Source organism: Coenobita brevimanus, chromosome 9, assembly GCF_032717465.1.
Source record: "Coenobita brevimanus isolate Jiangsu-jjx chromosome 9, ASM3271746v2, whole genome shotgun sequence".
Taxonomy (NCBI): Eukaryota; Metazoa; Arthropoda; class Malacostraca; order Decapoda; family Coenobitidae; genus Coenobita; species Coenobita brevimanus.
Window position 1 is genome coordinate 5887176 of NC_136962.1, and position 14114 is coordinate 5901289.

Below are 14114 nucleotides of genomic sequence, written 5' to 3' on the forward strand. Positions count from 1 at the left end.
CTAACATGTAACACTAACCTGTCACTATCCCCTAACATCATCTAAGAAATAACATCTAATATCTAACAGTATAGCATCACCTAACATCATCTAAACCATCAAACATCAAAGTCTAAGCATTTAATCTAACAAACATCGAACTAACACTGTCGCTATCATCTAACATCATCAGTAATCTAACGTCTAATACTAACCCATCACTGTCACCTAACATCATCAAACTTATCCATCAGTAACATCTAACTAAGCTATTACTATAATCTGCTCCTCTAACATCATCAGGAATCTAACATCTAACACTTATTATCCCATCACTGTCACCTAACATCATCAAACTTATCCATCAGTAACATCTAACTAAGCTATTACTATAATCTGCTCCTCTAACATCATCAGGAATCTAACATCTAACACTATCCCATCACTGTCTAACACTTATTATCCCATCACTGTCACCAAACATCATCAAACTTATCCATCAGTAACATCTAACTAAGCTATTACTATAATCTGCTCCTCTAACATCATCAGGAATCTAACATCTAACACTTATTATCCCATCACTGTCACCTAACATCATCAAACTTATCCATCAGTAACATCTAACTAAGCTATTACTATAATCTGCTCCTCTAACATCATCAGGAATCTAACATCTAACACTTACTAACCCATCACTATCATCTAACATCATCTAACATCGTCACACCTATAATTAACCTCAAAATAGATTATATGTGGGAATCAAATCTCTATACAGGTGTGCTGATTACCTCTATCTATCTACCTATTGCCAGACGCCTCAATCCCGTTTGGGGTGGCCACAAACAAATCGCCTCCAAGTCGCCCTGTCCCCCGCCATTTCACTGCCCTGCTCCCAACTCACACCCCCCTCTCTCATATACCTCTCCACCCCATCCCTCCATCTCATCCTCGGCCTCCCCCTCCCTCTTCCCCCCTCCACCTCACTCACATACACTCTCTTCGTCAGTCTTTCAACCTCCATCCTCTCCACATGGCCAAACCACCTCAGTGTGTTCCTCATAACGCTTCCTATCACATCCACATCCACACCACAACGCTCCTTTATATCCTCATTCGTCAGCCTGTCTCTCCATGTGACTCCACAGGCTCCTCTTAAATAACTCATTTCCACTGCTCTCACTCTTGACTTGTGTCCTTCCAACAACGTCCAAGCTTCACTTCCATACGTTAGAGTTGGTATCACAATACTGTCATGTAGTAACTTTTTCACTTCCATGCTCACTTCCCTGTTTCTTATCACTGCTTTCAAAGAACCAGCAACCTTTCTTCCCTGCTGTACCCTTTCAAGCACTTCACCCTCCAAACCTCCATCCTTACTCATCACACTACCCAAGTACTTAAACGTACTCACATTTTCCAATTCCTCACCATCCAACCTCGCTGTACATTCACTGACTTCACCTCTCTCAAAGACCATTACTTTACTCTTCCCTACATTCACCTTTAGATTCCGTTTCTTACACACTCTCCCAAACTCATCCACCAAGCCTTGCAGCTCCCCTTCGTCTTCACTCAACAACACAGTATCATCTGCAAACAACAGTACAGGGAGTTTCCAAACACTATCCTCTCTCACCAGGGCCACTCCAACATCCACTACCCTACCTTGTACCTCTTTTATTACCCCATCCATGTACAGATTGAACAACCATGGAGACATGACACATCCCTGTTTCAAACCAACCTTCAAAGAGAAAAATTCACTTAGTTCACCAATCACACGCACTGCAGCCTTCGCACCATCGTACATACTCTTCACAGCATTCAACAACTTCCCATCTACTCCATATATTCTTAACACTTTCCACAATCCTTGTCTATCCACCCTGTCATATGCTTTCTCCAAATCCATGAAAGCCGCATGCAACTTCTTTCCCTTCTCTGGAAACTTTTCCACTAAAGATCTAAGAATGAATATCTGATCTACACAACCTCTTCCCTTCCTAAAGCCTCCCTGTTCTTCTCCAACTAATTTCTCTGTTCTTTCTCTAACTCTGTCAATAAGTATCCTACCATACACTTTTCCTATTATACTAAGAAGACAAATGCCCCTATGATTACCACACACTTCTTTTTCCCCTTTTCCTTTGTACAAGGGAATAATTATACCTGATTTCCAATCCTCCGGGACTCTACCTTCCTCCCAGGCCAATCTGCACATGTTCCACATCCATTCTACTACTATCTCTCCCCCATGCTTCAGCATTTCACCACACACTCCATCAATTCCTGGGGCTATCCCCAATTTAACTTTCTTCATTGCTTCCACAACTTCTATCCTACTGATTTCTTCCTCTTTTCTCACATCCCTCCTTGTCCCAGCCACTCCCCAGCCACTTATACTCACATTACTCTCATTCTCTATGTTCAACTATTCCTTAAAGTGTTCTCTCCATCTGCTCACTTTTTCTCCATTCTTGTCGACCATCATCCACTCACTTGATGCAGTGCTGCCTACTTCTTCCTTAGCCTTTATCATTCTTTTTCTGTGTCTGCCCTCCTCTCTTCCTATTTCTCCCATTTTTCCTGTCACTTCTTATTGCTTTTCTTTCCATTACAGGTGGCTTTACATTGAGTGGCAAGCCAAATGGTTTCCTGTAAGCCAAGAAACCATTTACAACGCTGGATGGTAACCATATAACCAAACCATACGTGCTCCCTATGTGTGAACAAGTGGGTTGGTGGAGGGTTAGTGCCTCTCCCTGTAAAACAAATAACTCAGAGTCAAATGGCTACCCCTTACGGAATTATGGCGTCTGGCAATAGATAGATAGATCAACTAGTAATATACCATTTTTATCTTTCACTCCCCGACTCACTTCTTTAACACCCTGTAACTCTCTTTGGTACCTCTTTCCAGAACATTTTCATACAGTCCCTCCACTTTACACTCAAATTTTTTCCAAATTCCTCATCCACTCTTCTTACTCTCTCCTACTAATCTTTTCACCTCCTCTTCCTCTCTACATATGATTCTCTATTTCTGTCTCTCAACTTCTTCCACATCCCTGTTTCTCATCAACTCACTGTATGCTTTCTTCTTTTGTGCTACAGCCTGTCTCACCTCTTCATTCCACCATGCTGTTCCTTGCATCCCCTTTCGTCTTCATCCCACACACCACCTCACAAGCTGCACAGATTTCTTCTGTGAATATCTTGCACACACCTTCCACATCCCTCATCTGCTCCAATCCATATTTACCCAATCACTCCTCCACCTCTCTCTTATATTCTGCCCTTTTTCCATCCTCTTGTAACTTTCCACCTTCCTTGCATGAACTACTCCCTCCTGTACTTCCCTTCTTCTATTCCTCCATTTCATTTGGACCTTGATTCTTACCACCACCAAGCGGTGGTCAGAAAGTCCACTCCTCCAACCTCTATATGCTCCTTTCTTTAAGAAAAGAACTAAATCCAACCCTTGAACTACTGCCCACCCAGTCTAACACTGGCAGTGCACAAGACTATAGGACAGTCAGCCACCAATTCAAACATAAAATTTCATAGACAACAACCAACTGTTTGACTACAACTAGCTTCACTTTAGGCCCAACAGATCTGCTGTCAACCAGCTTCTCCTGACATACAACTTCAGTAATCCCTCCACTATCTGATGTAATAGAGCCAAAGGTATGTCCGGAAAGTGGTCCCGTCCAGAAAGTGGGCCCCTGGCTCCTGGACTGGTACTTAAGGACCCTAACCCAGCCTAACTTTGAAAGCCACCTAAATAACTCCCTACCGGACATGCATAGCACCTATTTAAGACCCTATTCACACCAATAATGGACATAAAGCATGAAATAAATGAAAAGGAACCAAAGAATGAGGAATTAGAAGTGTCTGTACCTCAGCCAGGGTACTTACAGCAAGTCTGTCCTTCTCTAAGGCTTTGGCAGTGGTGAAAATGCTCATGAAGCGCACACAGTAATTCAGTGTTGTGCTGCACTTACAGTAATTTCTTGCACTGTGAGTTATAACTGTTTAACACTGCACGTTGTTAATTGCACCATGCCGGTTTCAACCACCAGTTTCAATCGCCAGTTTGCACTCCACTGTTAATCCTTTGCACTCCAATTCTAATTTCTTAACATTGCACAACACTGTAAATTCTCATGTGGTCTACTGGAGAGGTATTGTAGTTTATTCACTGTTTATTCACAAAAAACGAGCACGTGTGGCATCCACTGTAATAAACACCCACTCGCGATCGAAGTAAAGCAGTAACTGTTGGAGTGTTGGTGACGGGGAAACAGAGTTGCCAGATCGCAACGGCCACATTACCAAACTCCTCAATTTTCATTACCGGTACCAAATTTAACTTTTCATTACCAAATTGGTAAAGCTAGCATTTATTCCTCACTAATTATATATACAAGTGGAAATACAGTACATGCAATCACTCTTCTTATAATTAACAGCATGTTGATTATTTTCATGTTATGTAGGCTTGTAGATTAATCAGAAAGAGCAGACAATCCACCATCTCCATCCTGTGTATCCTCATACATGTGAAAAATCCATATGGTAATGCATTATTCTAATTCATTACCAAATGAATTTTTCATTACCAAATTGGCAAACATTTGGTAATGAAAAATATCAAATGGCAATACTGACAGGAGAGGGGGGAGGGGGGAGGAAGGAAGGGGGGAAGAGACCATGGTGTAAACAGCTGTTCGGTGCCGCGCAGCAATTTCAAATTACAGGAGGGAAAAAAAATTGGATTGGGGGAGGATTTTTTTCGTTTTTTGGCCATTTTAGGGTTCTGAAGGTCCAGGCCCACAATGTCCGGTAAATGGGGTGTCCGGAAAGTGGGCGTCCGGATAGTATAGGGATTACTGTATATCACACTACAGTATGATCATGGTGAAACCATAGACCTCATTCTGTTTAACTTCCAAGAGACTTTCTACGAGGTTTATCATCAGATACTGTTGGACAACCAGCAAACCATATGAATATCTGGAAATCTTTTTGCATGGATTAAAGCTAGTGGGAAATGGGAAACAAAATCCACCTTTATGTGGTTTCTTCCATTATGCCGGAAACAAACAACCTCAGGTACTGCTTAAGGAATGTGATGATAATAACAGGAAAAAAATTTCAGCAGGAAAAGGTCATTTACCACCCTGAAAGCAGCCAGGAAAAAACTGAAACCAAGCTTGAGGAATGTGAATTTTAATTGGTAATGTCTTTCTGCTGCTTAAAGCGTACATTCACCAAAAATCCTTCATATAGAGGGGAAATCAAAATGAACATACATGAATTAGGTATGTAACAAACATGCCACGCTCTCCTACGATTCTATTTTGACCAGTTTTTCCTATAAGCCCTCAGTTCTGAAATTTAACATTAGGCTTACCAACAGAGTAACTTACGTCTGTACGTCCCACAAAATGTATCTTGATTCTGATGCCACAACCAGATAAATGAGCCGGTCTTAATAAAGTAAAAACAAAAATGGTCAAAGTTTCTATAATCTCCCACACACAACAACTCTTAACTCACTAGATGTTTACTGTTTGTGATGTGATGTGATGTTGTTGAGGTATTGCCTTTACAACGGCACCTCTAAACGATTTCCTTCTTTCTCCTTTCTCTTTCTTATATGTCTTTCTGTGGTCACACCTCCTCTTCTCTTACTACGTGTACGCTATAATCAGTCGCCTGAATTTCTGAGCCCCTTCACTTTCCTTTCTCTTTTTTTCCAGCATTTAAATATTATTAATTTCTTTTTTTCAATACCACTTGTTTTAAATAGGAGATTCCCAAGTATATTATTTCTTTCCTCTATATATCTGTCTATCTATCTATTGCCAGACGCCTCAATCCCGTTTGGGGTGGCCACAAACAAATCGCCTCCAAGTCGCCCTGTCCCCCGCCATTTCACTGCCCTGCTCCCAACTCACACCCCCCTCTCTCATATACCTCTCCACCCCATCCCTCCATCTCATCCTCGGCCTCCCCCTCCCTCTTCCCCCCTCCACCTCACTCACATACACTCTCTTCGTCAGTCTTTCACCCTCCATCCTCTCCACATGGCCAAACCACCTCAGTGTGTTCCTCATAACGCTTCCTATCACATCCACATCCACACCACAACGCTCCTTTATATCCTCATTCGTCAGCCTGTCTCTCCACGTGACTCCACAGGCTCCTCTTAAATAACTCATTTCCACTGGTCTCACTCTTGACTTGTGTCCTTCCAACAATGTCCAAGCTTCACTTCCGTACGTTAGAGTTGGTATCACAATACTGTCATGTAGTAACTTTTTCACTTCCATGCTCACTTCCCTGTTTCTTATCACTGCTTTCAAAGAACCAGCAACCTTTCTTCCCTGCTGTACCCTTTCAAGCACTTCACCCTCCAAACCTCCATCCTTACTCATCACACTACCCAAGTACTTAAACGTACTCACATTTTCCAATTCCTCACCATCCAACCTCGCTGTACATTCACTAACTTCACTTCTCTCAAAGACCATCACTTTACCCTTCCCTACATTCACCTTTAAATTCCGTTTCTGACACACTCTCTCAAACTCATCCACCAAGCCTTGCAGCTCCCCTTCGTCTTCACTCAACAACACAGTATCATCTGCAAACAACAGTACAGGGAGTTTCCAAACACTATCCTCTTTCACCAGGGCCACTCCAACATCCACTACCCTACCTTGTACCTCTTTTATTACCCCATCCATGTACAGATTGAACAACCATGGAGACATGACACATCCCTGTTTCAAACCAACTTTCAAAGAGAAAAATTCACTTAGTTCACCATCCACACGCACTGCAGCCTTCGCACCATCATACATACTCTTCACAGCATTCAACAACTTCCCATCTACTCCATATATTCTTAACACTTTCCACAATCCTTGTCTATCCACCCTGTCATATGCTTTCTCCAAATCCATGAAAGCCGCATACAACTTCTTTCTCTTCTCTAGAAACTTTTCCACTAAAGGTTTAAGAACGAATATCTGATCTACACAACCTCTTCCCTTCCTGAAGCCTCCCTGTTCTTCTCCAACTAATTTCTCTGTTCTTTCTCTAACTCTGTCTATAAGTATCCTACCATACATTTTTCCTATTATACTAAGAAGACAAATGCCCCTATGATTACCACACACTTTATTTTCCCCTTTTCCTTTGTACAAGGGAATAATTATACCTGACCTAATCCTCCGGGACTCTACCTTCCTCCCAGGCCAATCTGCACATCTTCCACATCCATTCTACTACTATCTCTCCCCCATGCTTCAGCATTTCACCTTACACGTCATCAATTCCTGGGGCTTTCCCCGATTTAACTTTCTTCATTGCTTCCACATCTTCTATCCTACTGATTTCTTCCTGTCTTCTCACCTCCCTCCTTCTCCCAGCCATTCCCCAGCCACTTATACTCGCATTACTTCCATCCTCTACGTTCAACAATTCCTTAAAGTGTTCTCTCCATCTGCTCACTTTTTCTCCCTTCTCCACTAGTAATCTACCATTTTTATCTTTCACTCCCCTGCTAGCTTCACTTCCACCCTGTCTTACTCTTTTCACTTCTCTCAAGAACATTTTCTTACAGTCCCTCCACTTTACACTCAAATTCCTTCCAAATTCCTCATCCACTCTCTTCTTACTCTCTTTTACTGATCTTTTCACCTCTCTCTTTCTTTCCACATATAACTCTCTCTTCCGCCTCTCAACTTCTTCCACGCCCCTATTTCTCATCCATTCATTGTATGCTTTCTTCTTTTGTGCCACAGCCTGTTTCACCTCTTCTGTCCACCACGCTGTTCCTTGCGCCCCCCTCCGTCTTCTCTTCCTTCCACACACCACATCACATGCTGCACATATTTCTTCTGTAAATATCTTACACACACCTTCTACGTCTCCCATCTGCTCCAATTCATATTTGCCCAATCGTTCCTCCACTTCTCTCTTATACTCTGCCTTTTTCTCATCCTCTTGTAATCTTTCCACTCTCCTTGCAACTACTCCTTCCTCTCATCTTTCCCTTCTTCTATTCTTCCATCTTACTTGCATTCTAATTCTGGCCACCACCAAGTAGTGGTCAGAAAGTCCACTCCCCCAACCTCTATACATTCTTGCATCCTTTACACATCTTCGCATCCTTTCATCCACACACACATAATCAATCATTGCCTTCCTTTCATTCAGTTCACCACCCACCCTTCTGATCACTCGCCATGTATACCTGTGGATCATTTTATGCCTGAAGAGGGTATTGGCTATCACCAACCCCCTCCCAGCACAAATGTCCACTAACGCACTCCCATTCTCATCTATCTCAGCAGGCACACCCCACTCACCAACTATTCCATCCACCTTCACATTCCCAACTTTACCATTCATATCACCAATCAAAAACACTCTCTCATTCCTTCCAAACTTTTCCATGCACACTTTCACATTTGTCCAGAACTCTCCTCTCACTCTTCTAGCACGATCTTGCGTTGGTGCATACACACACAGAATCGCCCACATTTGTATTCCAACTTTCAACTTTACCCACACAATCCTTGACCCAACTGATCCATACTGTCTTATGCTCCTCTTCCATCTTTTACTCACAACTATACATACTCCTATGTATATATGGCTGTTGTAATTCTACCAGTTGTGTTCTTTCTTCCATATATCCTGTGCAGTCTAATAAAAAATGTATCAAGTCTTCTGTTTCTGCATTACACATTGGACAATTTGTCTCAGTTCCCTTGAATCTATTTCTATTTGCTAAAATTTAGTGTATTAGATCTGCATTTAAACAGGATTATGGAGGCTGGTGTATTATCATATATTTCATCTACTCCACCTATTTCTTTCTTCCATTTTTTTTATACTTCTAAGCTTGATTTATTTTCCATGTCTTTTCTCCACCTTTTTATGTCCTCATCATATATTTTCCTGGTTAGTTCATCTTTTGTTATATTTTTTAACCCTTCTGTAATTAGGTCAAGATCTTTTAGTGCCTTCTGACATTCCCTCATCCACTTACTCTTGCGTTCCCTCAGCTCTTCTACAATTTCCATTATATAGTGCATTATTTCTTCTCTTTAAAATGCCTTGGAGATATTGAAGCTTTGCCCTCTTTATATTCGTTTCCATTAGACATGCATGGAGTCTGTTTTGGAGCTGTCTGTTTTGCAGGATGGTCCCCTGGGAGACCCCGACCCACCCCCCGTCACCCCACCACGTTACCGACACCTCAAATAACCCGCCACCACCCCTACACCCACCAAATTTTCCCCCAAGCACACCCACTCCCCAACCACCTCCGATGCCAAACCACACACCAGCCCCTTGCCCATCACTGCCACGACAACTTCACACTCCACCACCTAGACAATCAACCCACCGCCCACACCTGCCGGTACACCACGTGGACCCACCACATCACCACCTGCCACCACCCCTATGCCCACACAATCTCCCCACATGCACACTACACGCACCAACCCCGCACCCACCACCACCCCACATACTCCAACACCGGATGTTCAACCATCCACCCATGACAAGCCACTGCACCACGTGGCCGCACCACCTCACCACCCACGCCCGTCCTCACCACCCACACAACCAGATCCGGCCGCCTCTCCCGCCCACCACCCAGGTATGCAGCCACACCCTCACTGTAGCACCAGTAGACTGTAGCACCAGTCGAGCAGGGCAGTACTCCCGAGGTGGATGGAAAGCTGATGACAGGGAGTGCTGGAGCTCCCGTTTCATCAGCCCTCAGGACTAGTTCCTGACCATCCCCCTTTGCTGAACTTTTTCAGTGTCTCAGTTACACAGAGAGTAGGCCAGCATGCTCTCCAGTACAAATTTCTCTATCTATCTTCACCAAACTACATGCACAGTACACACTACACTTCCTATTCAAAATTCACCAAAATGGCGGCAATTCACCCAGCCTCGGAGTCCCCAGGGGGGGGGGACCATAAATGCCCCCGCCATCTGCCCCTCTCCCGGTGACGACTCGAGATGCCTGGAACCACTGTCTGACTCTCTTCTTCTTCATTTCTGCAACATTCGCGGCCTTTCATCTAACTTTCGCTCTGTTGAGCACCACCTCACCTCCTCTAAACCTCACCTTCTTTTTCTAACGGAGACTCAGCTGTCTGAGGCAACTGACAGCAAACCCTTTTCTGTATCCTCCTACTTTCTCTATACTCATTTCAAAGCCAAAGGTGGCTGTTGTGTATACATACGCAACGACTTATCTTGCTCTCGTGTTCCTGAACTTGATTCTTCTGAATTCTCCACTCTCTGGCTTCGGCTTTCCTGTCATTCTCTGACTAAATATATCTGTGCTGTTTACTTATCCCCTAATTCTACTGACTATCAAAAATTCTTCGACTATCTTACTTCTACGATGGAACACATTCTGTCCATTTCTCCTTTCTCTGAAATCTCCATTCTTGGAGATTTCAATGTTCACCACCACCTTTGGCTCTCCTCTCCTTTCATGGATCCACCTGGTGAACAAGCCTACATCTTTTCTATCCTTAATAACCTAGAGCAGCTTGTACAGCACCCTACCTGTATCCCTGACCGCCTTGGAGAGAGCTCCAACATACTTGACCTCTTCCTCACAACTAATCCTTCTGCTTACTCTGTTAATCTTTTCTCTCCGTTGGGCTCCTCCGATCACAACCTTATTACCTTAACCTGTCCCATCGCTCCAGTACGGCCTGCGGACCCTCCAGGGAAACGTCGTCTCTGGCATTTTGGAGCCGCGGACTGGGAGGCCCTCAGGCAGTACTTCTTTGATTTTCCCTGGAATGATTATTGCTTCCATGGCCGTGAGCCATCTGAGTGTGCCTTGCGCATTACGGAGGTTATTCTCTCGGGCATGGAAGCATACATTCCTTTCTCATATCCTTTGACTAACTCAAGAACGCCTTGGTTTAATCACGCTTGTTCTAATGCTGTCCGCAACAAGGAGAGGGCCTACAAAAGGTACCGGAGCCAACCAACCCCTGAATCACATAATCTTTACGTTTCTGCGCGGAATCGTGCTAAGTCTGTTCTTCGCTCTACTAAAAATAATTTCATCCATACTAAATGCTCTCAACTCTCCAACTCGAATTCTTCCCGCTCCTTCTGGCACCTTGCCAAAAATCTTTCTAACAACTTTACCTCATCATCCTTCCCTCCTCTTTTCTACTCTGATGGTTCTGTAGCTATTTCTTCTACTGATAAAGCAGATCTCTTCGCACAGACTTTCTCCTCCAATTCCACCTTAGACGATTCCGGTGCTGTTCCTCCATCACTTCCCCCCTCTGACTTCCTCATGGCTGACATTAAAATTTCTTCAGTTGATGTATTTTCTGCCATTACTGGCCTCAGTACTAACAAGGCATATGGGCCTGATGGGGTCCCTCCTGTTGTTCTCAAAAACTGTGCTTCTGTGCTTACACCCTGCCTAGGCAAACTATTTCGCCTTTGTCTGTCAACTTGTACCTTTCCTTCTTGCTGGAAGTTTGCTCTCATTCAGCCAGTCCCAAAGAAGGGTGACCACTCCCAACCCTCCAACTATCGTTCAATTGCTTTAACGTCTTGTATTTCAAAAGTTTTCGAGTCAATTCTTAATAGAAAAATTTTAAGGCATCTTTCCTATCACAACCTTCTTTCCGATCGTCAGTATGGGTTCCGTCAGGGACGCTCCACTGGCGATCTTCTCACCTACCTTTCAGACTCCTGGTCATCCTCCTTTCGGGACTTTGGCGAAAGCTTTGCCATTGCACTTGACATCTCAAAGGCTTTCGATCGAGTCTGGCATAAATCTTTAATTTCCAAACTGCCCTCCTACGGTTTCTATCCTTCTATCTGTGCCTTCATCGCTAGCTTCCTTTCTGGTCGTTCTATAGCTGCTGTCGTAGACGGCCATCGTTCTTCTCCTAGATCTATCAACAGTGGTGTTCCTCCAGGGCTCTGTCCTATCACCAACTCTCTTCCTTTTATTCATCAGTGATCTTCTAAGCTGTACATCTAACCCTATCCACTCATACGCTGATGACTCCACCCTTCACCTTTCCATTCGGTTCCACGCAACGCCCATCTCAACAGTTACTTCAAGAAACAAGGGATGAGGCTATGGCACACCTAATGTCTGACTTGGCTCATATCTCTGACTGGGGTAAAAATAATATGGTTGTCTTTAATGCATCTAAGACTCAGTTCTTACACCTATCAACCCGACAAAATCTTCCACAGGTATACCCACTAATGTTTAATAATATTCAGATTAATCCTGCATCATCCTTGAACATGCTTGGGGTTTCATTTACTGGGGACTTATCTTGGAAAGATCATATTACATCTCTTGTAAAATCTGCTTCCAAGAGATTGGGTGTGCTAAGCCGACTCCGCTCTTTCTTTACCCCTGCACAATTGTTGACTCTATACAGGGGTTTTATCCGCCCCTGTGTGGAGTACAACTCTCATGTGTGGGGAGGCTCCCACATACAGCTCTTCTCAATAGGGTGGAGTCAAAGGCTTTTCGTCTCATTAACTCTCCTCCTCTTACTGACTCCCTTCAACCTCTGTCTCTTCACCGCACTGTTGCATCTTTATCTCTTTTCTATCGCTACTTTAATGGTCACTGCTCCTCTGAACTGTCTGCTTGCATTCCTCCACCTCTACGACGGGCGCGTAGCACCCGTCTGGCAGCAAACTCTCATCCCTTTTCTGTCCAACTCTCTAATGCAAGAGTTAACCGTTACTCCCAGTCTTTCATTTATGCAACAGGTCAGCTCTGGAACTGTCTCCCTCTGTCTGTATTTCCTTCTGCCTATGATCTCCAGTCTTTCAAACGTAGTGTGTCCAGGCATCTCAAAATGATTGGATCTTGAATTTGGCTCTCTATCGTATTTTGTTTTTCTCTTGGAGGGAACTGTTACTGCGGGCTCATGGCCTTTGGTTCCTTCTTCCTCGCATAAAAAAAAAAAAAAAAAAAGCATCACCACAACCACCCCCAACAAACCCCACCATACCCGACACAGCCCCCATCACACTGAGAATACACCAGGCACAATGGAAATTTCCACCAATCCAATACTCCAGGGAGAGAATTTGCACCTGCCCTAAAAAAAAAAAAAAAAAAAAAAAAAAAAAAAACAGTCACCTCACCTGTCACCAACATTCAGCCAGAAGAACTCATCCACTCATCGCCACTGGAGATGAAAATACGATGCGTCACCTGGTCCTCTGTGTTGTTGAGTGAAGTCGAAGGGGAGCTGCAAGGCTTGGTGGATGAGTTTGGGAGAGCGTGTAAGAAACGGAATCTAAAGGTGAATGTAGGGAAGAGTAAAGTGATGGTCTTTGAGAGAGGTGAAGTCAGTGAATGTACAGCGAGGTTGGATGGTGAGGAATTGGAAAATGTGAGTACGTTTAAGTACTTGGGTAGTGTGATGAGTAAGGATGGAGGTTTGGAGGGTGAAGTGCGTGAAAGGGTACAGCAGGGAAGAAAGGTTGCTGGTTCTTTGAAAGCAGTGATAAGAAACAGGGAAGTGAGCATGGAAGTGAAAAAGTTACTACATGACAGTATTGTGATACCAACTCTAACGTACGGAAGTGAAGCTTGGACATTGTTGGAAGAGTCAAGAGTGAGAGCAGTGGAAATGAGTTATTTAAGAGGAGCCTGTGGAGTCACATGGAGAGACAGGCTGACGAATGAGGATATAAAGGAGCGTTGTGGTGTGGATGTGGATGTGATAGGAAGCGTTATGAGGAACACACTGAGGTGGTTTGGCCATGTGGAGAGGATGAAGGGTGAAAGACTGACGAAGAGAGTGTATGTGAGTGGGATGGATGGGGGAAGAGGGAGGGGGAGGCCGAGGATGAGATGGAGGGATGGGATGGAGAGGTTTATGAGAGAGGGGGGTGTGAGTTGGGAGCAGGGCAGTGAAATGGCGGGGGACAGGGCGACTTGGAGGCGATTTGTTTGTGGCCACCCCAAACGGGATTGAGGCGTCTGGCAATAGATAGATAGATAGATTCTTTGTGTTGGTAACACTTCATGGTAGGAGCGAAATTACTACTAC

The 14114-nt window shown here is 43.9% G+C and overlaps 1 protein-coding gene across 1 annotated transcript in view; it reads left to right on the forward strand.

The window, feature by feature from the left end:
- LOC145410004 (mast cell carboxypeptidase A-like) overlaps positions 1-9279 on the forward strand; it is a 16780-nt gene extending 7501 nt beyond the window's left edge. Inside the window, exon 5 of the mRNA XM_080280217.1 lies at positions 9175-9279. Coding sequence (XP_080136343.1) covers positions 9175-9279 — 105 coding nt within the window. The remainder of the gene's footprint in view (positions 1-9174) is intronic.
- The last annotated feature ends 4835 nt before the right edge of the window (positions 9280-14114 follow it).